Raw genomic sequence first — 27229 nt, forward strand, 5'->3', positions numbered from 1 at the left:
TCTTTTCCCTTCACACCAGCCCCCTCCCCCTACTGCCTATTTTTGTCTTCAGCACGCTCAGCTGATTGTCTGCAAACAGCTAATCCAGCTGCCCATCAAAGGTTAATGGGGGGGCCCCCCCAAATGTGCAAGAGCTGATTTGCTGCTGATTATCCCAGTGGGATTACCCCTCAGTTCACTAGCTGAGCACCCACTCTTTTTCCGGTGGGATGGAGCACCCACCGAGTTGGCACCTATGGCAAACAGGGACTTTCTTTCCCAACTGGCAGACCACCACTGGTAGTGTTGAAATGCCCGTAGTGATCCTGGGGTCCCAGCCTATCCCTTGCTCATGAAGCTGTACACCTCTACAGCACAAAGGAGAGATTCAACTACTGTCTTTTTTTTGAGATGGGGTGACCACATCTGCATACAATATTCTGGATTTATATAGAGGCAATATATTTACTGTCTTATCTATTCCTTTTAGTGATTCCCAACATTCTGGTCACTTTTTTGACTGCCGCTGAACATGGAGTAGATCAGAGGTGGGCAAACTATGGCCTGCGGGCCACATCCAGCCCGCAGGACCATCCTGCCCAACCTTGGAGCTCCCTGCCGGGGAGGCTAGCCCCTGGCCCATCCCCCACTTCCCCCCTCCCCTGCAGCCACACAGGCAGCAGTCTGGGTGGCAGGGCTGTGTACTCCTTGCAAGGGATCCCAGCAGGGCAGGGAGCTGGACTGGTGCAGGAGCTGCAGTTGGAGGTTACCTGCTCCATCTGCACCAAGTACATGGTGGTGCCTGTGATGCTGGACTGCGGGCACAATTACTGTGAGGACTGCATCAGCCAACACTGGGACAGGGTGGAAGAGGAGGATCCGAGGCAGTGCCCCCTTTGCCGCTGGACGTTCCAACAGCGCAGCTTCCGCCAGAACAAGCTGCTGGCCAAAGTGGTGGCGATCATGCAGCAGTTCCCCTCCCAGGACAAGGCCCAGGATGTGTGCTCCACATCCAGCATGCTGGGGGGGGGGGGGTGGAGCCCATGGGGAAGAACCCCCAGGAGCAGCAGGTAAAAAAGCAAGAACCCAGTGCAGCTGGAGTGAGTGCCCCCATGGCTCGGTGGTGCCATTCTCTGCCCTGAGATCACCAAGGGAAGGCTGGTGGCTGGAGGGGGGACCCAGTGGCAATTGGGAGGGGTCTCACCCAAGCTTGGAGGGCATGGATTAAGGTGATTCTGGTGCCTGAGGCATACCCTGACCCCAACCCCCACTTGGAATGGGGCAGCCATGGGGTACTCTCCATCCAGCCCAGGAGCTGGGTTGCTACCTGGCACATTCCGTCTTGTAAAAAGAAAAGGAGTACTTGTGGCACCTTAGAGACGAACAAATTTATTAGCGCATAAGCTTTTGTGAGCTACAGCTCACTTCATCAGTGACATGCAGTCAAAAATATAGTGGGGAGATTTTATATACATAGAATATGAAACAATGGGTGTTACCATACAGACTGTAACAAGAGTGATCAGGAAAGATGAGCTATTTGCAGCAGGAGAGCGGGGGATGGCGGGGGGGAAACCTTTTGTAGTGATAAAGGTGGGCCATTTCCAGCACTCTACAAGAACAGTAGGAGGGGAAATAAACAAGGGGAAATAGTTTTACTTTGTGTAATGACCCATCCACTCCCAGTCTTTATTCAAGCCTAAGTTAGTTAACTCCAATTCAGCAGTCTCTTGTTGAGTCTGTTTTTGAAGGTTTTTTTTGTTGAAGAATTGCAACTTTTAGGTCTGTAATCGAGTGACCAGAGAGATTGAAGTGTTCTCCGACTGGTTTTTGAATGTTATAATTCTTGACGTCTGATTTGTGTCCATTTATTATTTTACCTAGAGACTATCTGGTTTGGCCAATATACATGGCAGAGGGGCATTGCTGGCACATAGCACATTGACAGATGGTGCAGGTGAACAAGCCTCTGATAGTGTGGCTGATGTAATTAGGCCCTATGATGGTGTCCCCTGAATAGATATGTGGACACAGTTGGCAACAGGCTTTGTTGCAAGGATAGGTTCCTGGGTTAGTGGTTCTGTTGTGTGGTGTGTGGTTGCTGGTGAGTATTTGCTTCAGGTTGGGGGGCTGTCTGTAGTCAAGGACTAGCCTGTCTCCCAAGATCTGAGCGTGATGGGTCATCCTTCAGGATAGGCTGTAGAACCTTGATGATGCGTTGGAGAGGTTTTAGTTGGGGGCTGAAGGTGATGGCTAGTGGTGGTCTATTACTTTGTTGGGCCTGTCCTGTAGTAGGTGACTTCTGGGTACTCTTCTCTTCAGCAGGTGGGTACTGTAGTTCTAAGAATGCTTGATAGAGATCTTGCAGGTGTTTGTCTCTGTCTGAGGGGTTGGAGCAAATGCAGTTATATTGTAGAGCTTGGCTGTAGACAATAGATTGTGTGGTGTGGTCTGGATGAAAGCTGGAGGCATGTAGGTAGGAATAGCAGTCAGTAGGTTTCCGGTATAGGGTGGTGTTTGTGACCATCACTTATTAGCACTGTAGTGTCCAGGAAGTGGGTCTCTTGTGTGGACTGGACCAGGCTGAGGTTGATGGTGGGATGGAAATTGTTGAAATCATGGTGGAATTCCTCGCGGGCTTCTTTTCCATGGGTCCAGATGAAGACGTCATCAACGTAGCGCAAGTAGAGTAGGGGCATTAGGGGAGGAGAGCTGAGGAAGCGTTGTTCTAAGTCAGCCATAAAAATGTTGGCATACTGTGGGGCCATGTGGTTCCCCTCCCCCTCCCCCCCCCACTCTCCTGCTGGTAATAGCTCACCTTTCCTGATCACTCTTGTTAGTCTGTATGGTAACATCCATTGTTTCATATTCTGTGTATATAAAATTTCCCCTCTATATTTTCCACTGTATGCATCCAATGAAGTGAGCCAAAGGTCACGAAAACTTATGCTCTAATAAATTGGTTAGTCTCTAAGGTGCTACAAGTACTCCTTTTCTTTTTGCAGATACAGACTAACACGGCTGTGTCATAAATATAAAGGAAGGGTAAACCCCTTTAAAATCCCTCCTGGCCAGAGGAAAAATCCACTCACCTGCCAAGGGTTAAGAAGCTAAAGGTAACCTCGCTGGCACCTGACCAAAATGACCAATGAGGAGACAAGATACTCTCAAAAGCTGGGAGGAGGGAGAGAAACAAAGGGTCTGTGTCTGTCTGTATGCTGCTTTTGCCGGGGATAGAACAGGAATGGAGTCTTAGAACTTTTAGTAAGTAATCTAGCTAGGTATGTGTTAGATTATGAGTTCTTTAAATGGCTGAGAAAAGAACTGTGCTGAATAGAATGATTATCCCTGTCTGTGTCTTTTTTTTTTTTTTGTAACTTAAGGTTTTGCCTAGAGGGATTTTCTATGTTTTGAATCTAATTACCCTGTAAGGTATCTACCATCCTGATTTTACAGAGGTGATTCCTTTATTTCTATTAAGTCTTCTTGTAAGAAAACTGAATGCTTTTTCATTGTTCTAAGATCCAAGGGTTTGTGTCTGTGGTCACCTATGCAATTTGGTGAGGATTTTTACCAAACCTTCCCCAGGAAGTGGGGTGCAAGGGTTGGGAGGATTTTGGGGGGGAAAAGACATGTCCAAACTATATTTCCCAGTAAACCCAGTTAAAGTTTGGTGGTGGCAGTGGATCCAGGGGCAAAGGATAAAATTAATTTGTACCTTGGAAGTTTTAACCTAAGCTGGTGAAAGTAAGCTTAGGAGGTTTTCATGCAGGTCCCCACATCTGTACCCTAGAGTTCAGAGTGGGGGAGGAACCTTGACAGTCTGCTACTGATTCCATCTTGTGAAATCAGCCCAAGACTAAAGCGTTTCCCACAACTGCAGCTGCTTCCAAGCTGGGGCTGGGAAAGGAGAGGCTGTGCAGAGTTTCACAGCTGTTCAGCACTGAACTTGTGTTAGCAGTGGGAGGGGAACAGTCCAAGACCACAGGCAGGGAGGTGAGTGACCAAAGACAAAGGGGTTTGTGCAGAGATCAGGCAGGTGAGTAGAGGGCTGTGTGAAGCTTGGATAGCTAGATAGAGCTGGATGGAGATCAGAGAGCTAGAGGGCTATGCGGAGATGTGTGGAGATTGGACAAACAGGCGGAGGGCATGTATGAAAGATGGATAAATCAGTGTGGCGTTTCTTGCTCCTTCCTCTGAAATGCTCTGCACTGGCACCACTCAGACAGGACACCCAGCAGGATGGGCCAATGGGTCTGATCTGGGGCAGTGAGGAGGGGGATGGGTGTGTAGGGGCAAATACCATGCTAGATGGGGCCACTGCTCTGATCCTTTTTCCTAGGTAATTTTGTAGAGGTTGTGTTTCAGTCCCATTTCTATTCAGTTCACAATTCATGTCAGACTGGGAACAGAAACTAGCAAAACTGCACACTGGTCCCCCACTCCTTCCTCTTGGGCCTCAAATTGTCCCTCAATGCCAGGGACCAACCTCCCCTTAGCTGCTCCTGTGGCTTTGTGTAAACACCAGCCCCCTGCACTGTTGTCCTGGTTCCATTCCCAGCACACAGTGGGGAAGTGAGATTGGATTCCCCCCTTTGAGCTCACCTGGCTGTGATCTCACATGTTGACAGCCAGGAGCAGGGAGCCAAGAGCCCAAGGGGGCAGCTGGGCTTGTGGTGGGGAGCTGCAAGCCCTGGCTCTCAGCCCCTCACGTTGCCCCTCTTTGGTCAGTGGAAGTGTTCCTGGTAAGGGCATGCACCACTGACAGAAGGAGGGAAGTGTAGACATGAAAAAACAGTAATTTGTGGTGGCTGTAAATCGACCTAACATAGGTCAACTTATGGCTGTAGTGTAGACATGCCCTATGTTGCTCAGGGGTGTGGATTTTTCACACCTCTGAGGCTTGGTCAATCTAATTGTCTAGTGTAGACTAGCTCTGAGGTTGTCACCACTGCAATTAAAAACACATGGCTGGCCTGTGCAAGTGTAACCCACACACCTCATGGGTGTGGTGATCTAGCCCATCTAGTGGCACCAATACCACAGAGAGATTAAGGAGTCTTCTCTACAGCTTTAGCTAAGTGCCATTTGGCTTTTAGCTCATGCAGTAGAGACTCATGCACTAAGCTCCAGAGGTCCCATGTTTGATCCTGCCCGCTGACAACTGGGGTCTGTCAGTGTTACACAAGCTGGCTTGGGCTAAGGGGCTGTTTAATTGTAGTGTAGACATTTGGGCTAGGTCTAGAGTCTAGGGTCTAGGACCCTGCAAGGGGGGGGGCGCATTGCAGAACTGGGGCTGTAGCCCCTTAGTCCAAGCCCAGGTCAGTGGCACAGGCCAGCTGTGGGTGTCTAATTGCAGTGTAGACATTCCCTAAGGGGCTGTCCCAAATTGCACTGCACATTCAGCTTTCCCTTTGAGGCCTCCCCATTACAGGACAGAGGTGATCCTGGGGTGGAGGTGCATATATCAGGTCTGCAGCAATGTTAGTTTTGTGAAACCCAGGGTGTGGCAGGGATTGGACTATAATAAGAATAAAACAACAAAAATCTGTGCCAGCTGAGGGGGATGAGGACCATGAGAGGTGCAAAGACCAAGGAGGTGGGGGAGGTGTTTGGGGGGGGGGGGTGGGAATAAATGAGAGCATGGCATGAAATTTGTTATGCATGTTACAGTAGCACTTACCTCCCTGTGCCAGGCGCTGCCTAAACACACAGTGAGAATCCCTGCCCAGCTGAGATCAGGGCTCCAGTGCACCAGGCGCTGCACAGATACAGTGAGAAACAGTCCCTGCCCTGAGTCTGAATTGACTAAGGAAGGAGAGTATCTGGGAACCAGACCTCCTGAGTCCTGGCATTGGGTCTCCAGTCTGACTCTCAATCTCCAGCACCTACAGGCAAGGGCTGTGATGGCTCTTCAGCTGGAGCCTCCACTAACAGTCCTTCCCCTCCAGCAGTCAGCCTAGAATGAGCTAGGCTGCTCCCTTTTATACTGAGGCAGCAGCTGAAGCATGCCCAGCAAGGTCCGAGGGGCAGGACTTCCATTGCCCATAGTGTGGGGTTAACCCTCTCTTGTCCAGTGCATGGTATGCACACCCCATCACACCGTCCCTGATGTCCTTTGCATGACACCTCCAGCTGGAGATCCCAGGGACCCTCTCTGCCTCCGATGCTCAGTGGGATCGATCTGTTCACTAACCAGACTTTCCTCCCCCTCCAGGAAAGTTTCAGGCAGCGTTTGGAGACTCTGAAGAGGGACCTGGAGATCATGCTGAGCCTCCCATGCCATGGGGAGATGAGAGGCAGGTGACCCTATCACCCCATTAGTCACATCCAGCTCCATGACTTCTGTGGCAGCAGCCCTGCATACCCCAGGGCTGAATAGCCCACACCTGGGCTCACAGGTCAATCTCTGTCTGGGTTAGGCACATGGCATTGTGGGGCCATGAGGTTGTGTCTACATTGCAAACTAAGCCAGGCCTCTAATGAAGGGCTGAGTGCAAGCCTCCATTCTGCCCACATACAAATCACTGACTTGGATCTGAGTGCTGGCTGACCCTGGGCCCTAGCACCCTGCTAGGGGATGGGTCAGATCCCAGTTCCTGTTAGGGTCCAAGCCCTGTCATTTTGCAGTATGGATGCAGAGGTAAAATCACTTCCCTATTTCTTCTCACTATGTCCCTGTTGATAGATCCTAGGATCACATTAGCCCTTTGCTCCACAGCATCGCCCTGGGAACTCACATTGGTTGCTAATCCACCATCCCTCCCTAGACTGTTTCCAGGTTCTTCCCCTGTAGCCCTTGGGCATCTGAACTCCCAGTTTTAAGCAAGTTGGGCAGCTCTGGTAACACCCTGGTTATTCAGCTGTGTCCTAGGACCCCCAAGCAGGAACCTCTGACAACCCTATCTGCCTTGCAGCACCTGCTCTCCTTCCTGCAGGATGGGCAGCAGATGATCCTCCAGAAGCTGCAGGAGATGGAGGAGACAAATGGCACATGGGAGGAGGGGGAAGAGGAAAGAGGAGCCAGACCCAGGACAGCAGGTGAGATGGCAACAGAGACAGCCCAGATCCAAGGGACAATCCCTCCTGGGGAGACCCCCAACTCCCTCTAGGGCTGCCAATGTCTGTTCAGAATTTCCCCTGGATTCTAATACAATGTGGGGACAGGGAGGTCTCAGCAGGGGCCTCTCGCAGTCAGTGCTGGCCCCAAAGGCCCAGTGCGGCACTAGGAGGCCTGTGCTGCAGGGACAGAGATCAGCAGGGGTCACTCCACTCTCCTCTGGCATGCAGGGCTGGCCCCAATGCTCCAGAGTAGCACTAGAGGGCCTATGGTGCTGGGAGCAGGGCAGGGGGTGCTCTCCATGGCCAGGCTGACCCCATGCATTGGAAACCATTAGAAAGGCAGGGCCAGGGGGAAGGGAAGGATTTTACTGAACATGAGAAAAGGAAAACCTACAATGTAACCGACTCTTTCTTCCTCTCTCATCTGGTGCAGGATGAAAATATCACCTTGAGCAGGTAAGGACTCTCCCTTTCTCAGACAGCACAACCCTTTAATACATGCAACCCCTAATAACCTTCATAAACCAGAGATCTGGCTATTTATTTTTGGGGTTTTTTATAAAGCTTCTAGGGTATCTATCTATCCAGATGCTTCCAGAGGAAGGGAGAGGTGATGTGATGTGAGCATGTGGACATAGTCTTGACTGGCTGAAAGCCTTGATGCAGGCGCTCCTCCGGCCCTTTGAGGTCTCTTGAGCTAGGTGGTACTGTCTCAGCATTCCATGATCGTGTAACTGGGCAGACAGAGCAATTTGCTATCACAAATTTGAGTGAGGTGGATCACTGTCAGTCCATTGCTACTTGTAACTTTCTGGGCAGCACCATTAGCTGCAGAGTCTGGAGACCTGCTCCTGGGAGTGAGGACTAGACTCTGCTCATTGACCAGTCTCGTTTTCATGGATCGGCCAAGGTGTTGGGATAACTTGGAAGAGCTACTCCTTGTGGGTGTCTGAGCCCAGTGAAAGCCCTCAGAGGAAGGCCTTGAGGTAATAGGATCTCATCTTATAGCTGCTTCTCTAAGCTATGAGTAGGACCTTACCAAATTCACGGCCATGAAAAATGCATCATGGACTGTGAAATCTGGTCTTGTGTGCTTTTACTCTATACTACACAGATTTCATGGGGGAGACTAGTGTTTCTCAAATTGGGAGTCCTGACCCAAAAGGGAGTTGCAGGGGGGTCACAAGGTTATTTTAGGGGGGTTGCAGTATTGCCACCCTTACTTCTGTGCTGCCTTCAGAGCTGGGGGGCTAGAGAGCAGCAGCTGTTCTGAAGGCAGCACCCCACCAGTAGCAGCACAGAAGTAAGGGTAGCAATACTATACCATGCCACCCTTACTCCTGCGCTGCTGCCTTCAGAGCTGGGGGGCTGGAGAGTAGCAGCTGTTGACTGAGGGCCCAACTTTGCAGGCAGCAGCACAGAAGTAAGGGTGGCAATACCATACCATGCCTTCCTTACTTCTACACTGCTACTGGCAATGGCTCTGCCTTCAGAGCTGGGCTCCCTGCTAGCAGCCACTGCTCTCCAGCTGCCCAGCTCTGAAGGCACTGCCGCCAGCAGCAGCACAGAAATAAAGTGGCAATACCGTACCATGCCATCCTTAGAATCATAGAATATCAGGGTTGGAAGGGACCTCAGGAGGTCATCTAGTCCAACCCCCTGCTCAAAGCAGGACCAATCCCCAACTAAATCATCCCTGCCAGGGCTTTGTCAAGCCTGATCTTAACAACCTCTAAGGAAGGAGATTCCACCACCTCCCTAGGTAACGCATTCCAGTGCTTCACCACCCTCCTAGTGAAAGTTTTTTTCCTAATATCCAAACTAAACCTCCCCCACTGCAATTTGAGACCATTACTCCTCATTCTGTCATCTGCTACCACTGAACAAGCAGTGTTCACCCTGCAGGCCAACTCTTCAAGTTGGTTACCTGATGAAAAAAATACAGAATCATAATCTAAATTCTACACTTTAACAGACTAAGCAAGAGTTGAATCAAACAGCTTTTCTTACACCACTGGATGTTGGAGTTAGGTTACGGTTCTTAATACACAGGCTGAATTTCCTCCTCAGCCTGGTACCATCTCCCCAGTTCAAAATCTTTTGTCTTCCAGATGTTGAGATGGGGGAGGAGAGAGGCCAGGTGGTGTCATCAACCCTCATTTATACAGTCTCTCCTTGCATGACATGGGGGTTAAGTAGTCCCCCATTGTGAATGTGCCCTTTCTGAGGGATCTCTGGGAGCGTGGATTCTTCTTGATGGGCCATCAACATGTCTGGCTGGTCATGATGTAAATCTATTTTGTCAGTGTTAGTTCTTTGTTGCCACTGAAAGGCTAGCTGTGGGAATTTCCCATTTGCCTCATATTTCAATAATACACACAGCAATATTTCATAACTTCACATACAATGATAGTACATACACCCCAACAGGATATTAATGTTCAACAAATCAGACTTTCTAACTGATATCTCAAGGCATGCATTGTATAAAGCATATCTTCATATCACAGGGGAGAATATGGGGGTTCTATGGTGCTATTTTGAGGTACAGAGTGTCATAGCAAGGCCACATTTCTGGATCTGTGTGCTGAGCTTGGCACAGCCCTCCAACACAGACACCAAACTGAGAGCTTCGCTGACAATGGAGAAATGAGTGGCAATCATACTGTGGAAACTTGCAAAGCTGGTTTGCTACTTTTCGAGTGGGGAAAATCCACTGCAGGAGCCACTGTCATTCAAATGTGTGGGGCCATTAATCATCTCCTGCTATGCACGACTGACTCTTGGCAACAGGCAGGACTTAGTGGATGGATTTGCAGCTAAGGGGTTCCCAAACTGCAGTGGAGCAAGGAACCCCATTTTGCCCTCAGATCACCTTTCCATAGAGTACACCAACAGAAAGGGCTACTTTTCTACAGTCATGCAGGTGCTGGTGGATCACCAGGGATGCTTCACCTACGTCAGTGTTGGCTGGTTGTGGAAAGTGCTTGACACTCACACCTTTAAGAGCACAGGACTGCTTAGAAAGCTACAAGCAGGGACCTTCTTTCCTGATCAGCAGATTACTGTTGGTGGTGATCAAATACCAGTAGTGATCCTGGGGTCCCAGCCTAGCCCTTGCTCCCCTGGTTCATGGAGCTGTATGTAGGTCACCTCGACAGCACCAAGGAAAGATTCAGCTACTGGATCAACAGGTGCAGAATGACAGGTGAATGTGCTTTGGTAGGTTGAAGAGTGCTGGTATTGTTTATTCACCAGAGTGGATCTTGGTGTGAAAATATCCCAATGGTTATAGCTGCCTGTTGTGTCCTGCATAATACCTGGGAAGCAAAGGGGGAAATGTTGCTGCAGGGGTGGAGATGGAGGGGCTGTTTGAGTTTGAACAGCCAGACACAAGGGCTATTGGACAAGCTCAGAGAGGCTCTATACTGCTTGGGGAGGCTTTCAAAGGGCACTTTAACAGTGAGCCATGGTAATGTGCTGTGGTGGACTGTGCTTAACCTGGCACTGCAGTTTGGGGGCCTGTTAGGAACTCTGTGGTGCTTGCTGCATATCTGGGCACATCTTACTGCCAGTGCAGCTGTTAACAGTGGGGTGCTTGCTGTACATTTATGATGACTGCACTGATCCACTGGGTTGCAGGGGCATGCACAATGGGGGACAAGCAGGGCCCCAGGCCCCCGCAATCAGTGGGGGCAGAGAACTCTTCCAGAGCCAGGGCCTGGAGAGTGAGCTCCTCCAGCCCTGGGGCCATGGAGGGAGATCCAGCTCCTCTGGCTGCTGGGAGAAAGCGAGCTCCACCGGCCCTGGGGCTGCGGAGGGTGGGCAGGGAGAGCCAGCTCCACCAGCCCTAGGCCTGTGGCAGGGAGAGCCAGCTCCTCTTGCCATGGGGGGAAGGGAGATCTAGCTTCTCTGCCCACAGGGGGTGTGGGGAGGCACAGAAAGTGCCCCTCCAAAAGCGGCCAAATTTTTATTCCTGTGCACGTTCCTGCTGGTGCAGTGCACAAACCACCACTTTCCCTGCCACCAGGCATTATACACCATGTGTAGTAAACTAGGAAAGGTGAATCACTTTCAAAACAAAAGAATGAAAACTGCTCCCAACACACAATCTGAAAAACTTAACAGAAAATACATTTTAATGTAAAAAATTAGGGAGCCTTAATAAATAAACCAGAGGAAGGAATACCGATGTCCATTGTAGCTACATCAACGCTGGCTTTCACAGGTCAGCTCTGGTTGTTTACACTTTCCCCGGTGTGGAGTGGTAGGGATAGGCATGCTGGCTATGAGGAATGCTGAGGGGGCTTGTAGGGAGGTGCCATGCTGTAGTGCTCCGTAGACTGCAATGGGAGTCGAGCCCAGGATTGTTGGACCTGGAGGTCCACAAGAGTCTACAGCATATGTGTTGGCTGACAAAGAAGCCCTGTTTTGTCCTGGTGCTTCTCCTTTCCTCTTTTTCCTTCTCCATACAGTCTGCAGTGTTCACCCTGCAGGCCCTCTCTTCAAGGTCTGGTGCAGCACTGGCTTGCAGAATCTCACAGAATGTATCCCCCCACATCCTCCATTTTCCTCCTCCTTTTCTGGTCAATTGTTCCACCCATGTGGAGGGGGAACCCTTCAAGGCCACAATGGCAGCAGCTGCAGATAAAACACATAGAGGTACCAGTGCCAGTATAGTAGGAATGGAAAGTGAAAAAGAACATTCGGAACTGCCCCCTTCCCTTGTTCCCCTAAAGCGTTACACAAGACAAGCTTATTAAGACTTCTGATTCAGCGTGCTCGTGCACAGCACACTCACAGCACCAGACGTCATGAGTATGAGCTGCCGGGGTGATGGAAATGAGGAGGAAATTGCTCAGTTACATGAAACTATGAAATTAGAGCAGTGGCATTGAATACTGGCACCATTTTCTGCAGGTGGTGGTGGCAATTGTGGAAGTATAACATTGTATAAGTATAACGTTGTATAAGGGGACATGCTGGATACATTGTATATGAGAGGGCATGCCAAAACATGTTACAAAGTATCTGAGGGAGCACACATAGGGACAGTTAGCTTTTGAATGGAAAAGCAATTAAGATAGAGCCAGCATGTCTAAGGAGCAGGCATCAGAATGGAAGGTGTGAAGGGCAATTAGTTAAGTTAACTGGAAGCTGTTAAAGGAGATTGTTAAGGGTGGCAGGTAATTGAAGATAGGTGACTGGTCTCAGGGATCTCGAAGGGTGGTGACTAAAATCTTTTTCTTTTGTCTGTAACTTGTTCTCCAAAAAACTGTATAAATTAAGAGAGACAAGCCCCGCTCGGGGGGCTCACTTCTAAATGTATTAGCAGAGCGGCTTTGCTAATAAAACAGAGTGGTCTAATAAATTGTGAGTCTGAGTCAAACTTTGACACAGTTTAACCTGATATCTCACTCCTTAGGGTAACAAAGGCACAGGGAACACAGCTGATACTGCTGGTGTCCCAAAGTCACCCAGGTACATACTTTCCTAGCCAGTTTGTGGCAATGGTGCCTGCCAAAGTTATCACCAACTGACTTGGGAAAGTGTTCTACAATGGAGGCAGAAATTAGGCTGCCATCCCTAGAAACCTCCATGGACGTTTCATTGAGATCTCTCAGGAGGATTCAAGGGACATCCTTGGTTACATAAACAAACTGCTCTGTGTGGCCTCCTTGCCTAACTCTACAGAATGAAAATGAAAAGCAGACAGCAACTCCAGCTCTCTTTGTTGTACCACTACCTCTTCCAGTATGAGTCAATTAATGAAAATTCTATAGCTGTGTCCTGCTAATTTGGGAGTGCCATCACTATATCCAAGGTTAGGTCATGCTTGACCTGGGGACTGACTGGACTGCGATGGAGTCTCAAACTGGTCCTGGCTCACAGCATAGGTGGTCCTCCCTGTCACCTGTCCTCCATACTCCTCCTCTTCTTTCTTGTTCTCCTCCTCCTCCTTGCTCTTCACATCAGAGGTCTGTGACTTGGGCTCCTTGGAGGTATCCATGGTGGTGAGAGGGGTGCTGGTGGAATCAACAAGTATGGCATGCAGCTCTTTGTAAAAGCATCATGTCTGTGTCTTGGAACTGCATCAATTGTTGGCCTCCTTGGAACTCCTGATATGCCTGCTGCAGCTCCTTAGCATTCACATGGTCCTGCTGCAGGTCCCTGTCATACCCTTCTCCTGCATCCCCCTTGCAATCTGCTCGTAGATGTCCACATTTCTATGTCTGGTCTGTAGCTGTGCCTGCACAGCCTCTTCTCACAGGCCCAGGAGATCCAATAGCTCCTGTCTGCTCCAAACCGGAGCACTCCTGGAACATGTAGCCAACATGTGGTCAGCTGGGCAGTTGCGTAAAACAACGGAGAGCTGCTAGGTGTGCTCACCAAGCTGGACAATCAAGAAAAGGCATTGCAAAAATTCCAGGGGCTTTAAAGGTGATGGGGGGGCTTCCAGCCTGTGTGACCCCTGGCCAGTGGAGTTCACCATTGCAACCAGAGTGGTGCGTATCAGGCATTCTGGGATGGTTGCTGGAGGACTGTTAGGGCAAACATAGGTAACACAGTGTCTACATTTCTGTTGCATCAGCCTACATACGTTGACCATAGATCAACATCACTTGGGAAGCTGGTGTTACTGTGTTGGCTTATTGGGGTGCTTAAGCCAGTGAGGGACACATTTAAGTGTAGACACATGCACAAATGGGTTGATGTAAGGCAGCTAACACCATCCTAACTTTGTAAGGTAGCCCAGGCCTCAGGCTGGGCAAAGGCCCATTCAGGCTGGATAGCAGCATTCATGATGATTGTTCCAAAGGAAACCAGGGGAGCCTAGTGGCTTGGCATGCTTTACCCTACAGTCCTAAAAAGGAGATAGATGGGGCCACACTCCCGGTGTCCTGTGGCTCAGTGATCTCTAACTACGCCTCTCTTGGTGGGTTGCAGGTCTGGCAGTGAGAATCCCTCGAAGCCCCGCTTGCAGTCGCCAGAGCCATGTGACTGCCGGCTGCACCTGCTGAACAGCATCCAGAGGATACAGATGATGTGTTACAGAGGTGAAGCAGGAGCAAATTCCATTCCTTTTCCTCTTGCCGCTGTGGCTAGGCCTACGTGTGACAGCAAGCAGGGCTAGGTCCTGCAGGTCTGGTGTAAATTGTCCGGGCGTTGCTAGCTGTGGCAATTTGCACCAACTGTGGACCTGGCCTAAAGAGAATCACAGGGCTACAGGCTTCCCCAGCAAGGGGCTCTGTGGAAGGAAATGCGGGGGAATGGATCCATATAGCATGCTGTACCCCAGCAATCACATCACTTTCCCAATGTCAACTGGATGGTGTGGAGAGGCCCCTTCACCCACAGCCCCTGGGGACTAGGCCTTAGCCCACATAACATGTGGGGCATGGGCAGCGCCAGGGTGAGCTTCCCTCATGCTGTCCCACCTTGGTTCAAACTTCAGGGTGGGTGGGAGGGTTACAGGATAGTTTGGCCTCTGGGACGCCAATGGAAAAAGAACTAAGAGTCAGATCCAGAAAAAAGGACTGAGTCACATTAAGGGGGGGTATGAGAGCGTTCTGAAGGAAAAAAAAAAAAAAAAAAACTAGTGTGGAGAAATTGAATAAGGAAGTGTTATTTACCCTTTTATACAACACAAGAACCAGGGGTCACCCAATGAAATTAATAGGCAGCAGGTTTACAACAAATATAAGGAAGTACTTCACATAACCTGTGGAACTCTTGGCCAGAGAATGTTGTCAAGACCAAGACTATAACAGGGTTCAAAAAAGAACTAGATAAGTTCATGGAGGACAGGTACATCAATGGCTATTAGCCAGGATGGGCAGGGATAGTGTCCCTAGCTTCTGAGTGCCAGAAGGTAGGAATGGGCAACAGGGGATGGATCACTTGATGATTTCCTGTTCTGTTCATATCCCTCTGCAGCATCTGTCATTGGCCACTGTCAGAAGACAGGATACTGGGCTAGATGGACCATTGGTCTGACCCAGTATGGCCATTCTTGTGTTGTTATCCATCTGCTTGTCTCACCCGTGCCACTAAAGCTGTCAGTGGGAATGGCTTCAAGCCACTGCCAGCTCAGCCACACTGGAACTGACGCCTCGGGGAAAAGGTCCTGTATCCCATCAACCCCCAAGTCAGCCAATGCTCCCACTCTAGGGCCAGATCAGAGCTAGCAGCCCCTGGAGGGGAAACTCCCTGTGTCCCAACTCCCCTGAGCCCCATAGTCCCCTGTCACCGTGCCTCCGTGGGTAACAACTGACCCAAGTTCAGGACAAATTGCTAAGCAATAGGGCAGCCATACCCCAAAACTGTGGTTATTCTCCCATAAGATATACCAAACGAGCAACAAAAGTAAACTTAAAAAGAAAAAAGAAAAGGAGTACTTGTGGCACCTTAGAGACTAACCAGTTTATTTGAGCATGAGCTTTCGTGAGCTACAGCTCACTTCATCGGATGCATAGCATATCGTGGAAACTGCAGAAGACCACGATATGCTATGCATCCGATGAAGTGAGCTGTAGCTCACGAAAGCTCATGCTCAAATAAACTGGTTAGTCTCTAAGGTGCCACAAGTACTCCTTTTCTTTTTTCTTTTTACGAATACAGACTAACATGGCTGTTACTCTGAAAAGTAAACTTCTGTCTCACCACACTAGCTAACAAAAAATCAGAAAAGCATTCTCCTTTGGCATTCCAGTCCTGGATTCAATACCCGAACACTAGACTTAATGATGAGTGGTTATTTAAAACCAATTTCATCAAAAAAAATATTCTTCTGATCCCAAAGGACCTGCCACACACCCAGGTCAATATACAACTCAGATCTTACCCAACCATCAGGCTGTTGCCAATCCTTTAGTATCTAAAATCTAAAGGTTTATTTATAGAAAAAAGAAAGAAAGAAAGAGAAAGGTGAGAGTTAAAATTGGCTAAAGGAATCAAATATATACAATAATTGCAAAGTTCTTGGTTCAGGCTTGTAGCAGTGATGGAATAAACTGTTGGCTTGTTAAGTGTCTGGTTGCTTCCAAATCATTGGAAGGTCCTCAGTCCTTTGGTTAGAATGCTCTCATTAGTATAAGTCCATAGTCCAGAGGTTTGAGCAGGAAAGAGGCAAAATGGAGATGTTTCCAGCGCCTTTCATAGCTTCTCTCAAGTGAAGGGAAACCCATTGTTCTCACTGTGGAAAATTACAGGTGACAAGACGGTGTTTGGAGTCACATGATTTCGCTAAGTCATAGCAAGAAAGTCCATTACATGTAGATAGGTGTCTTCCATTGTGAATTAAGTGTTCTTTAATGGGCCATTCAACTTGAATAGTTCCTTCACAATGTGCTGGCTAAATACCTTGTGGGTGCTACCCAGAGCAAACATTTGACATCCAGGTATAGAGGCAATACTCATCAGTTCAAATCCAAAAATGATGCATGCATACAAATAGCACAGTCATATTCAGAAAATCATAACCTTTCCATAGACACCTTACTTGATATACTTTATAAGATTTGTTGCAATTATATATTAGTGGTAGCAACAACGATCTACATGGTCATATTTTAATCAGATAATGTCACATCCCCTCTCCCTGCAACCTGTACATAGCTGGCAGCCCCTAGAAAGGAAAGAGCCCATGTCCCATTCCCCACATCCCCTGAGCCAGCCAGTTCCCCAACTCAGAAAACTGAAAAACTCAGTATGTGATATACATCTAGCGGGAGTAGGTAGGGACATCTTATATTTTCTCTAAGTAATGTTTCTCTCCTTGCAATGACCTGATTTCTTCTCTTTCCCCAGCCCAGTTGCACACACTCCCTTTATCTATTATCTAATCTAATCTATCTATCTATCTATCCAATCACACATTCTCTTTCTCTCTCTCCAGTGGAGGTGACTCTGAATCCTAAAACAGCCAACCCTGAGCTTGTCCTGTCCAGTGACAGGAGGAGTGTGTCTCTTGGGGACGAGCGGATGGACCTGCCCAACTACCGCGAGAGATTCGACACAGCTCCTTGCGTCCTGGCCAATGAAGGGTTCTCGTTTGGGAGGTATTACTGGGAAATGGAGGTGTGGGATGCTGGCTGCTGGGCTGTGGGGGTGGCCAGGAAGTCAGTGAAGAGGAAGGGACATCTCAGACTCACACCTAAGCATGGCTTCTGGACTGTGGAGATGCACATGGGCAAATACTGGGCTCTCAACACCTCCCTGGCCCTAGTGTACTGCAACGAGAGGCTTCACAGGGTCGGGATTTACCTGGACTACACGGAGGGGCAGGTGGCCTTTTACAATGCTGAGTCCTTGACCCATCTATACACCTTCATTGCCTCTTTCAAGGAGGAAATTTTCCCCTTCTTCTATACCAAGGACAAGAAGATCCCACTGGTCATTAATAGGTTCGAGACAGAGGGATGGATTCCTCTGACTGAACAGACGCAGCCTAGTCCAGCCCCCATCATTTGACTTGCGTGTGCTTTCCACTGCCCCTGGCACAGACAGAATGTGAGCATGTCGCTTACATCCGCTTTGCAGTCAAATGTTCCATTTTAATGCCATTGAAACGCTGTGTTTGGATTTTTTTCAGACTGAAAGTTTGTCAACGTGAGTGGAATGAAACATTTCAATTTTTCATTTTGAAGTTTTTCATTTTAAATTTTTAAAGTCCAAATCAGGAGAAAACATTTGGATTTTATCAGGTGAAACATTTTGATTGACCAAAACCATTTTTAAAAAATGCTGTTTTGCAAGAAATTTTAATTAAAAAAATTCATTCCAATTTGGAGTGAAAATAAATTTTGAAATTGCAGAATTTCTAATAGAAAGGAAATTCCAGTTCTCACTCATAGAGTGCTAGACTCTTCTGGTTTCTAAGCCTTTAGGGGGTCACATTTAAAAGTAATTATGAGGAACAGAAACCTATTATTTTTCTTTTAAATGAGAGGTGAGATTTTTTGTAATCACAGGACTCTGGGAGCTGAGGCTTTAAGGAAAACAAGTTTTGCCATGAAATTGCGGCACTTGGCTTAGAAACCAGATGATTAATAGAAAGAACTCAATTTTGTTATTCATATTTTCTATAAAATTATTTTTTTAAAAATCTCTTGTTTTAAGCCAATCTCATGATTTCAGGGGGCGGTGTGTGTGTGTGTGTGTGTGTGTGTGTGTGTCTTTTGACACATCAATCTTGGACACTTTGGGGTTGGTGATGCTGCCTTTCCCTCGAAACCATCACACCATGGACCAACCTGGCATTGCCACAGCAACTATGACCACGGCCTTTGTCGTCATGGCAACTGTGGCCAGTGAATGTGAAAAAAACCTCATAATAAATTAACCCCAGAAAATAAACATGGGTTTTGGGGGTGATTTGGACTCATTTGTTTATTTGTTTATTTTTAATTAACACCTAATTGTTTTTACTGTTAAAAAAATAATGGTTTCTTCCAGCTAGCTCTTCCCCCAGGATAAAGATGGGACAGTCCCCAGGGATCTCTGATTGGCTGCTGAGCCCTACGTGGTACATCATATCTCCGCCGCCAGCTTGAACGTGCGAGCAGGCAAGCCCCTGGCTTCCCTTCCAAGAAGAGAACACTGGGGCGGGCGGGTCACGTGGCCATACTGGTGGCGCTATGGGTGTGTCCATGTTGGAGTCTGCTACGGGCGTCGCCATATTCTCTTTCCTCGTTGTCGTCACCATCTTGCGTTACGGCAGGAGCAGAGGGCGAGGTAAACAGCTGGCACCCTAGAGGCCCCGGATGTTACTTTCTCTTCAGCTGGGCCGTAAACCAAGATGGCGACGCCCACCGTGGATCCAGGATGGCGGCATCCACGTGTGACTACTAGCTCTCTCACTTTGAGCTTATTTATTTACCTCGGTGAGAACTGAGCCGAGCCAGCTCTCTGAGCCTGCAGGGATGTTTCGCTCTATCCCCTCCCGGGGGCAGCATGAGGGCAGAAACGGGGCGGGGGCTGCGCACATGGGAGCCGCCATGTTGTACGGCAGATATGCAGACGGGGAAAGGGGTGTCCCGGAAGAGCGGGTTCCGGTTCCGCTTGGGCTAGCTGGGTTGGGGGGAGGGGCTGCAGCTAGTTGCTTAGCCTGGAGAGTAGGAGGTAAATAGAGCAGGTCGCCCCTACCCCCGGGGGTGCCCGCCCCTGTGCACTGAGCCGAGACCCCCTGGGGGCGGGACCAGGGCCCGGGGTGCATGGGGGTGGGAGTAGCGGGGGCAGGGTGCATCCGAGGGGGGCGGTTCAGGGCGCATTTCGGTGGGTGCAGTTTGCGATGTGGGAGGGCTGGGTGCATTAGGGGAGGGGTGGTTGCATGGAGTGTTCGGCTGGGTGCAGGCGTGGCAGGGAATGGGCAGCTTGCATTGGAGAGGAGGTTGATGTACTTTGTTTTGGGGTGGCGCGGCTGTAGGGTGCTGATAGAGGGGTGCTGGCTGCATTGGGAGGAGGGGTGGGCGCAGGGGACATTGGAGTGGGTGCAGCTTGCATTGAGGAAGGGGCAGTGGGATCATTGCTGGGCACATCGGGGTAGGGGGAGAGGGGCATTGATTGGGTGCAGGGTGCATTGGGGAGGAGGATGTGGGGTGGACGTAGAAGACATTAGGGTGGGTGCTGGCTGTATTGGGGTGAGTGCAGGGAGCATTGGGGAAGGGGTAGGGGTGTGTGCTGGGTGAATTGGGGAGGAGAAGGTGGGGTGGCTGCTGGGTGCATTGGGATGGGGGAGAGGGTGGTTGGATGAGTGCAGGGTGGATGCAGAGTGCTTTATGGGAAGTAGCAATAGATGGGGTAAGGAGTAAATAGCATGGGATGAAGTGGGAACCTGGTGACTCTTCTGTGTCCATTTAAACGTGACAGGGTTCTCTTCTGTCTGGGGTGTGTATGTGTATCTGGTGGGGTAGGGAGTCTTGGTGCTGACAGGGGACTGCTTTACTCTGTTGGTGACTGGTACAGAGAGCAATGTCTGATTCACTCTCTGCCACTTATTTTCCAGCCTCCTCTCCTATCTCTGCAGATCTAGCTGGACCCCAGTTCTCCAGACTTCACACTCTGAGCCCCCCCGGGACTGGCTCTCATCAGGGTCTCGCTGGGGCTGGCAGTGGGGGGTGGAGGCGTGTCTGGCTCTCTGCCACTGGAGATTCTTCTCCACCCCCTCGGCGAGCCCCCTTCCTGGCTTTTGGTCTCTGTCTCCGTGGTCCTGATTCTCTCTTCTCTGAGCTAGCCATCCTCTGACTGGGCAGCGAGAAGTGGTTCAGATGCTGGTACGAGGAGGGACATCCATCTAATACCTCCTCTCATGCCTTGTTGCTCGATGCCCCAGCCACTCTCCAAGCTCTTGCTGTAACCCAGGGCTGCCGCGACCATTCCCAATTCCCTGCCTGCTCATGGCTCGTATGTTGGTGTGACCCAGTGGATGGGCCCAGCACTAAGATGCCTGTGTCCCTGTGAAGGCTTCGCCGGCGGCCTGCCTGCTGAGGAAGACCTGATACTGCCAAAGGGAGGAGTGGCGTGGGGGCCCCACAATGGAGGACTCAGACCAGCGGCTGGTTCTGGGTATGAACGTGGGGGATGGGCGCCAGACGCCTCCTGGGGAGCTGCGGACACCCACGCAGGAGGGTGAGGAGCTCAGGGCTCCTATCCCTGAGGATGTCTGCAGTGGTGATGAAACCAAGATGCCGTTGAGGGACCAGGAAGATGTGGAGGAAGAGTTGGATCCCAGGATACAGGTGAGGGCTGGCTGGACCTGGCTTCCTCTAATGCCATCAGTCACTAGTGTGGATGTGAGCTGCTAGCCAGTGGGAGCTACGCATTCCCATGGGGACCTGCTCCATAGGGGATGTCACAGCCCCAGCTGCAGAGCCTGGATGTTTAGCTTGAGCTGTGGAGACTCTTGCTTTTAGCACTGGTTCAATCACTGGTGTTGGTTAAAACGGCCCCCTGTCACCAGGGTCTACATTTGTACATACATCAGAGGGGCAAAGGCGTGTGTAGTCCCCATTGCAGAAGGCAGTAATCTGTCCTTGTGGGGTTAGTTTGTGTGGTAAACTGATGTAAGCTCCTGTGTGGAGACTTGTAGTCCAGTTCATAACAATTTATCTTAATCTGATTCTTCACTGAGGGCTTGTCTACAAGGAGAGATTGACCAACAGAGCTATAGTGGAATAATTATCATGCTGTAGCTATGCCGGTATCACTCCCTGCATGGACACGCTATTCTGGTATAAAAAGAACTTTCTTCTGGAAGTTCGAGGGGAAAAAAGGTGGGTGAGGTAATATCTTTTATTGGACCGACCGAGCTTTCAAATTACATGCAGGTTTTCAGGTTGGGGAAAGGTACTCTGAGTGTCACAGCTAAATACAAGGTTGAAGGGATAGTTTAGTGTAAGTAGTTAGCACATATTCTAAGGGGCCATTCAAGGTGAAGTGGCCTGTTAACACAGAATAACAGAAGTTGTCCAATAAAAGATATTACCTCACGCCCCTTATCTCTCTACAACAATGCTCATCCCAGAATAATTACTTGCAAGTAAACAGTCACTTTTATTCTGGACTAGCATGTCCTCTCGTGGGGGTACACGGGCGTAGCTGTTACAGGATAATAGTATGCTGGACAGTTTCCCTGTGTAGACAAACCCTGAATTAAATTAAACTGATTTATAAAACCTCTTTGAATTGGATTAAGGCTTTGTCTAGATCAGGATTTAAAAGTGTCCTTTGATCCTGTTACCTCACTTGATCTAATTAATACCTCCTGGGACTCCAAGACAAAGCAGCTGTAACTTTAGCCCATGCTAAACTGGTCAAATTAAAAGCCTTCCTAGGATCCTGGTAATGTAGGGCTGGAAGGGACCTCGCAATAGCCTGTAGTCCAGCCCTTGTAGTCTGTCCACAGCTCAGAGTAGGAACTGTCTTTCTTTGTGATAGTACAGTGCAGCCCCTAGGGGCTACCGTAATGTATGTGACTCAGGTCATGATCAGAAATCCAGGATCCTTGGTGCAGGGTCCCATCCTGCCGCCTCAGGGAACAGCAGAACTCAGGTGCCATTAGACAACTCTGATCATCAATAGATCTCAGAGCTCATTAGGTCTCTTGTCCAGGCCCTTGCTGTCTCGCATCTCGATTGCTGCAGCATCCTCCTCCCTGGCCAGGACCGGTCCCATCTTCTTACCCCACTTACGTTTGTTCAGAACGCTGCTGCTGCAAAGATCATTTTCCTGTGACCCCCACACACGCACCTCTCTGCGAGCTCCCCTTTGGCTCCCCTTTGCATCACAGACAAACTGCTTGTCTTAAGGCTCTTCATGGCCCTATCTGTCATCCCCCCTGTGCTATTGAGATGTGGAGCCCAGCCTCCGCTCTGCCAGTGACACCAGCCTTCATCACCCACTTGGTAGATTTTCCCAGCGGCACCTCCCTGCTTCCTGCCATGCCACCCCTGTCTGGAGGAGGGGGAGCAGCAGCAGCAGCTCCCATAAACACCCACAAAGCCACCTCACTGCCCTCCTTCAAATGCCTCCTTTGCCGCGATACCTACGTGAGTCTCGACATTGGTTAGGAGCTGCGGCTGCTGCTTATCGCGCTGATCAGACGTGACTCATCGTTCCTTTGCGCTCCCCATCCATCTGTCTCAGCCCGTTGTCTCTTGTCTAATTGGGATCACATCTATGTTACTGCAGGTGTTGTACATGGTGCCTAGCACGATGCGGCCATGACCATAATACTTGTGTGTCAGAGGCACATTGCCATCAGAGAGCCTGAGTCCCTGGCACAAAGCCCTGTCCTGTCTCCTCAGAACAGGTACACACAATGATCCCCACCTCTCATCTAGTACTTCTCACCAGCAGAGCCAAGTGTTCTACAGATTTATCAGCATTTCACAGATGGGGAAATGAGGCAGAGAGGGGCAAAGCGACTTACCCAAGGTTACCCAGCAGGCCAGCAGCACAGCCTGGTATATGCTCTGTGCGCTAGGCCACACTGTGTTTGTGGTACCATCCCCCACAGCTTTGCTGGGAGTGGAAGGGGTGCCAGGAGGGGCTCTCGCAGACTGGGTGGGGGGCCTGTCGGGGTGGTGCTGTCCTGCTGAGCTGGGCATAGCATTGGGGCGGATACCTGAGCCTCCTGCTCTGCTTCCCCCTTGCAGGAGGAGCTGGAGCATCTCAACCAGGCCAACGAGGAGATCAACCGGGTGGAACTGCAGCTGGATGTGAGTAAGCGCTGGGCTCCCTGTGGGGCCGGCCGCCTTGCTTCAGACTGAGCACGACCCTGCCATGACCACCCTCATGTTACAGTCCTGTCCAGGCCATGGAGATCCCTGGCAGCTCCCACCGATTGTCTCCGTGCTGGGCCAGCGAGCCTGGCTGTTACCTTGTGGTGGTCGCAGCTCTTACTGGGCATTCAGTGACCCTTGGAGCTGCTTCTGTAGCCCCTGTGAAGCCAAGCAGAGTTGGGCTGGATTAGCACTTGGGAGGGGGCAGGGGTGCTCTCTGGTAGTCAGTGTCCCAGTGTGGGGCCTGTGCTGAAGGGAGTGGGTTGGGGCTCAGCAGGGGCCACTCTCCTTTGGTGGTCAGTGCTGGCCCCAGTTCCCCATTGCAACATTAGGGGACGCTGTGCTGCAGGGAGCAGTGCAAGGGTCAACAGGGAGTACTCTCCCCTGGCGGTCAATGGTGGCCCCAATGCTTCTGCTCTCCTCCCCGCTGCAGGAAGCCAGGACTACATACCGCAGGATCCTCTCTGAATCCGCCAGGAAGCTCAACACCCAGGGCTCCCAGCTGGGGAACTGCATTGAGAAAGCGCGTCCATACTACGAGGCCCGTCGCCTGGCCAAGGAGGTGTGAATGCTCTCCTCTGCCCTGCCTGGCGTGGCCCCCTCCCTGGCACATGCCAAAATCAGACTCCTGGGTTCTGTCCTGGCTCTGGGGAGCGAGTGGGGTCTAGTGGGTTAGAGCAGGGGGGTGGGAGTCGGGACACCTGGGTTCTATCCCTGCTCTGGGAGAGGAGAGAGGGCAGGAGTCCCTCGCCCTACTCTCTCTCTCTCTCTGTGACTTTCCTCTCCCCTCCATGCAGGCCCAGCAGGAGACACAGAAGGCAGCGCTGCGGTACGAACGGGCGGTCAGCATGCACAATGCTGCCCGCGAGATGGTCTTTGTGGCAGAGCAGGGCGTCATGGCCGACAAGAACCGTCTCGACCCTACCTGGCAGGAGATGCTCAACCATGCCACCTGTAAGGTGAGATGTGGGGGTGGGGCCAGAGGTTGTACCACCCATGTAGAGGGGAACCACACCACTTGCAAGACATGGGGGAGGGAGGGGGCTGTACCAACCACATGGGAGGGAACCATGCCATTGGGAAAGTCAGACATGGGGACTTGGCCAGAGAGCCATACCAATCATGGGGTACAGGGGAATTATACCAACCACATGGAGGTGCTGACAATGCTACCTGCTAGGGGAGAGCTGGGGGACCACATTGGCTGGGCACAACGGGAGGAGGACTTTGCCATCTGCCTGGTGAGAGCTGGGAGCATGGACATGGCGGAGGCAATAACCAAATGATCATGCCATCTGCCAGAGGAGGGGTGGGGGTGCCACAAGGACCATACCAATTGCACAGAGAAGGGGGGATGGTAAGTTGCACCCCCTTGGGGGGTGACAGCCTGAGTCCCTGTCAGGGAAGGACGGATGGGGAGGGGTGATGGAGCTGGATGCGGTGTGCGTGGGAGGATGGGGAGTGGATGGAGGAGACTGAGATCTGCAAGGCTCTGTGTGTATGAGAGGGCGCAGGCTGGGTGGGAACAGGGACCCGCTCTGAGCTGCATGTCATCCTGCTCCGGCTGCAGGTGAATGAGGCGGAGGAGGAGCGGCTGCACAGCGAGCGGGAGCACCAGCGTGTCACCCGGCTCTGCCAGCAGGCCGAAGCCAAGGTGCAGAGCTTGCAGAAATCCCTCAAGCGCGTCATCGTAAAGAGCAAGCCCTACTTCGAGCTAAAGGCCCAGTTCAACCAGATCCTCGAGGTGAGGCGTTACAGCCCCACTGAGATCCTGGGGGGCCGGGGCACACATCCGCCCCCGCTGAGATCCCAGCATCCCTGGGGGTGGGTGGGTGGGTATATGCCTGCTCGCCCCTGCTGAGATCCCAGCATCCCGGGGGGGCACATATGCATGCCCCCACTGAGATCCTGGCATCCCCAGGGGGGCCAGGGCACATGCACGCCCCGCCCCCGCTAACATCCTGGTGTCAGTGATTTGGGGGCTGGGTGTGTGCGCGGCTGGGGTGAGACATACCCACCCCTCTGAGATCCCACAATGCCCTGAGTGATGTGTTGCTGCTCCCTACCCAGGAAGGGATGGATTTTCTCATGGTTGCTCCCCTCCCCTGGCTGTGGGGCCTGAGGCAGGGGAGCAGGGAGAGATGTGAGGCTGTGATTGGGTTTAGAGAGGGGTGGGGTGCGTGTGTGTTTGTCTGTGCGCACACGTGTGAATACCTGCAAGGAAGAGTGGGGGTGGGGCTGAGTATGCAGGGGGTGGACTGAATTTATAGGATGGAGGGGGGGGGGTGTCTTTCTATCCTGGGTTTGGCTCCTCCTCTCCATCCCCCCCTCCCCCCCCCCAGAGCACAAGGCCAAGGTGATGGGACTGGAGTGGTGGGGTGGGCGGGAAGGGTTTAGGCACACTGTGTGGCGGCAGAGGGAGCTGTCTAACCCCTGATGTCCTCCAACCCGCAGGAGCACAAGGCCAAGGTGACGGGGCTGGAGCAGCGGGTCTCCCAAGCCAAAATGCGCTACTCGGTGGCGCTCCGTAACCTGGAGCAGATCAGCGAGCAGATCCATGCTCGGCGGCTGCAGCGCCTCATCCAACGCCGGGCTTCGCCAGTAGGGGCGGAGGCGGGGGCCGGGCTAGGTGCTGAGTGCCCCCCCACGGACACGCTCTCCATGCTCAGCCTGCAGACCATCGCCTCCGACCTGCAGAAGTTCGACTCGGTGGAGCATCTGCTGGGGCTGTCGGACGCCACCAGTCTCAACAGTGATGAGCTGGAGGAGCAGGAGCAGCGTCGGGGTGGGCAGAGCCAGTTCAAGCACCACCGCAGCGTCAGCCTCTAACCCACCTCCCTGGCCCTTCCCCTCAGCAAGCTCAGCCGGAAGGGGCTGTGCCAGCGGGGTGAGGAGGGAGTGCTGTGGCTGGATGCTGCGGCACTAAGGGGGAGCAGCCTTTCATGGGGTCCGCGAAGCACTGCTGCTTCCTAAAGGGGGGGCCCAAAGACACTGCACCTCCTGGGGGCGTTGCTCATTCTCTCCCCCCCCACCCCCCCCGCACTTCCATGAGTGCCCTCTGACACTACGCCTCCCAGAGGGCATTGCTCATCCCCTCCCCCCCAGGTGAGTGACCCCTGACACTGCACTGGGTGACCTCTGACACTACGCTTCCCAGGGGGCATTGCTCATCCCCTCCACTGCAGGTGAGTGACACTGTGCTGGGTGACCCCTGACACTACACTTCCATGTGGGTGTTGCTATACTGACATAAGTAGCATGGAGGCTGCTGATTCCAGCCAGCAGGGCTGTCTGGGTACCCTGGGGCAGGGCTCCATGCTGGAGCCAGGAGCAGACATGGCCCTTTGCTGGAGCGGTGTCACCTGCAGACCCCGCTTCCAGCATGCACTGATCAGAGCACCCAGTTCCCTTGAGCGCCGCGTGCTGGCAGCTGGGGTCTCCCCAGAGCAAAGACAACAGCACCTCTGGTTTTATGCACACTATTCGTGGTCTGCTGCCTTCACCGACCTGGTCTCCGGCACTGCTACATGTCCTGGGGACAGGGAGCAAAACTAGCTGCTGTCTGACAGACTACATTCCTGGTGGGGGCATAGGCCCTGGCCTGGGGCTACTGCATGTGTACATCCTGGGGGACAGGGCGGGAGCTATGGAACAAGGGCCCTGTGGTGTCAGCTCTCTGATAGCTACAGCCTAGTTCTTGTCCCCAAGCACCGGCTGGTGAGGGCTGCTGCTGAGACATAAAGATGGCCTGGAGCCAATGCCCTCTCCTAGTGTAAACACAGACTGGGTCAGTCCCCTCTGCCTATCCTGTGGAGCCTGCAACGCTCACTGGGTGGGTTGCTCACTCACCTCCTGCAATGTAACAGGGATGCTCCTGTGAGAATTTGGGTGCTTGTGCCTGGGGT

At 51.5% G+C, this 27229-nt stretch overlaps 2 protein-coding genes across 2 annotated transcripts; both read left to right on the top strand.

Annotated features, from left to right (window-relative positions):
• The first annotated feature begins 771 nt into the window (after positions 1-771).
• On the top strand, positions 772-17514 carry LOC141998836 (E3 ubiquitin-protein ligase TRIM39-like). Its single transcript, XM_074971814.1, has 5 exons — positions 772-978; positions 6897-7020; positions 7377-7497; positions 13990-14099; positions 16940-17514. The coding sequence occupies exons 1-5, from the start codon at positions 772-774 to the stop codon at positions 17512-17514; spliced, it is 1137 nt and encodes a 378-aa protein (XP_074827915.1).
• Positions 17515-19110: 1596 nt separating this feature from the next.
• Positions 19111-26338, top strand: SH3BP5L (SH3 binding domain protein 5 like). Its single transcript, XM_074972073.1, has 7 exons — positions 19111-19164; positions 20048-20780; positions 23199-23261; positions 23758-23886; positions 24122-24283; positions 24895-25068; positions 25779-26338. The coding sequence occupies exons 2-7, from the start codon at positions 20577-20579 to the stop codon at positions 26151-26153; spliced, it is 1107 nt and encodes a 368-aa protein (XP_074828174.1). The 5' UTR covers positions 19111-19164; positions 20048-20576; the 3' UTR covers positions 26154-26338.
• The last annotated feature ends 891 nt before the right edge of the window (positions 26339-27229 follow it).

The sequence above is a fragment of the Natator depressus genome, chromosome 14 (assembly GCF_965152275.1).
Source record: "Natator depressus isolate rNatDep1 chromosome 14, rNatDep2.hap1, whole genome shotgun sequence".
NCBI lineage: Eukaryota > Metazoa > Chordata > Testudines > Cheloniidae > Natator > Natator depressus.

Coding starts and splice junctions, on each gene's coding strand:
- LOC141998836 (XM_074971814.1), top strand. CDS start 772: ATGGTGGTGCCTGTGATGCTGGACTGCGGGCACAATTACTGTGAGGAC. Junction 979..6,896: donor CCCAGGACAAGGCCCAGGAT/GTGTGCTCCACA, acceptor TCTGCCTTGCAG/CACCTGCTCTCCTTCCTGCA. Junction 7,498..13,989: donor GAAAATATCACCTTGAGCAG/GTAAGGACTCTC, acceptor GGTGGGTTGCAG/GTCTGGCAGTGAGAATCCCT.
- SH3BP5L (XM_074972073.1), top strand. CDS start 20,577: ATGGAGGACTCAGACCAGCGGCTGGTTCTGGGTATGAACGTGGGGGAT. Junction 20,781..23,198: donor AGTTGGATCCCAGGATACAG/GTGAGGGCTGGC, acceptor TCCCCCTTGCAG/GAGGAGCTGGAGCATCTCAA. Junction 23,262..23,757: donor GGGTGGAACTGCAGCTGGAT/GTGAGTAAGCGC, acceptor TCCCCGCTGCAG/GAAGCCAGGACTACATACCG.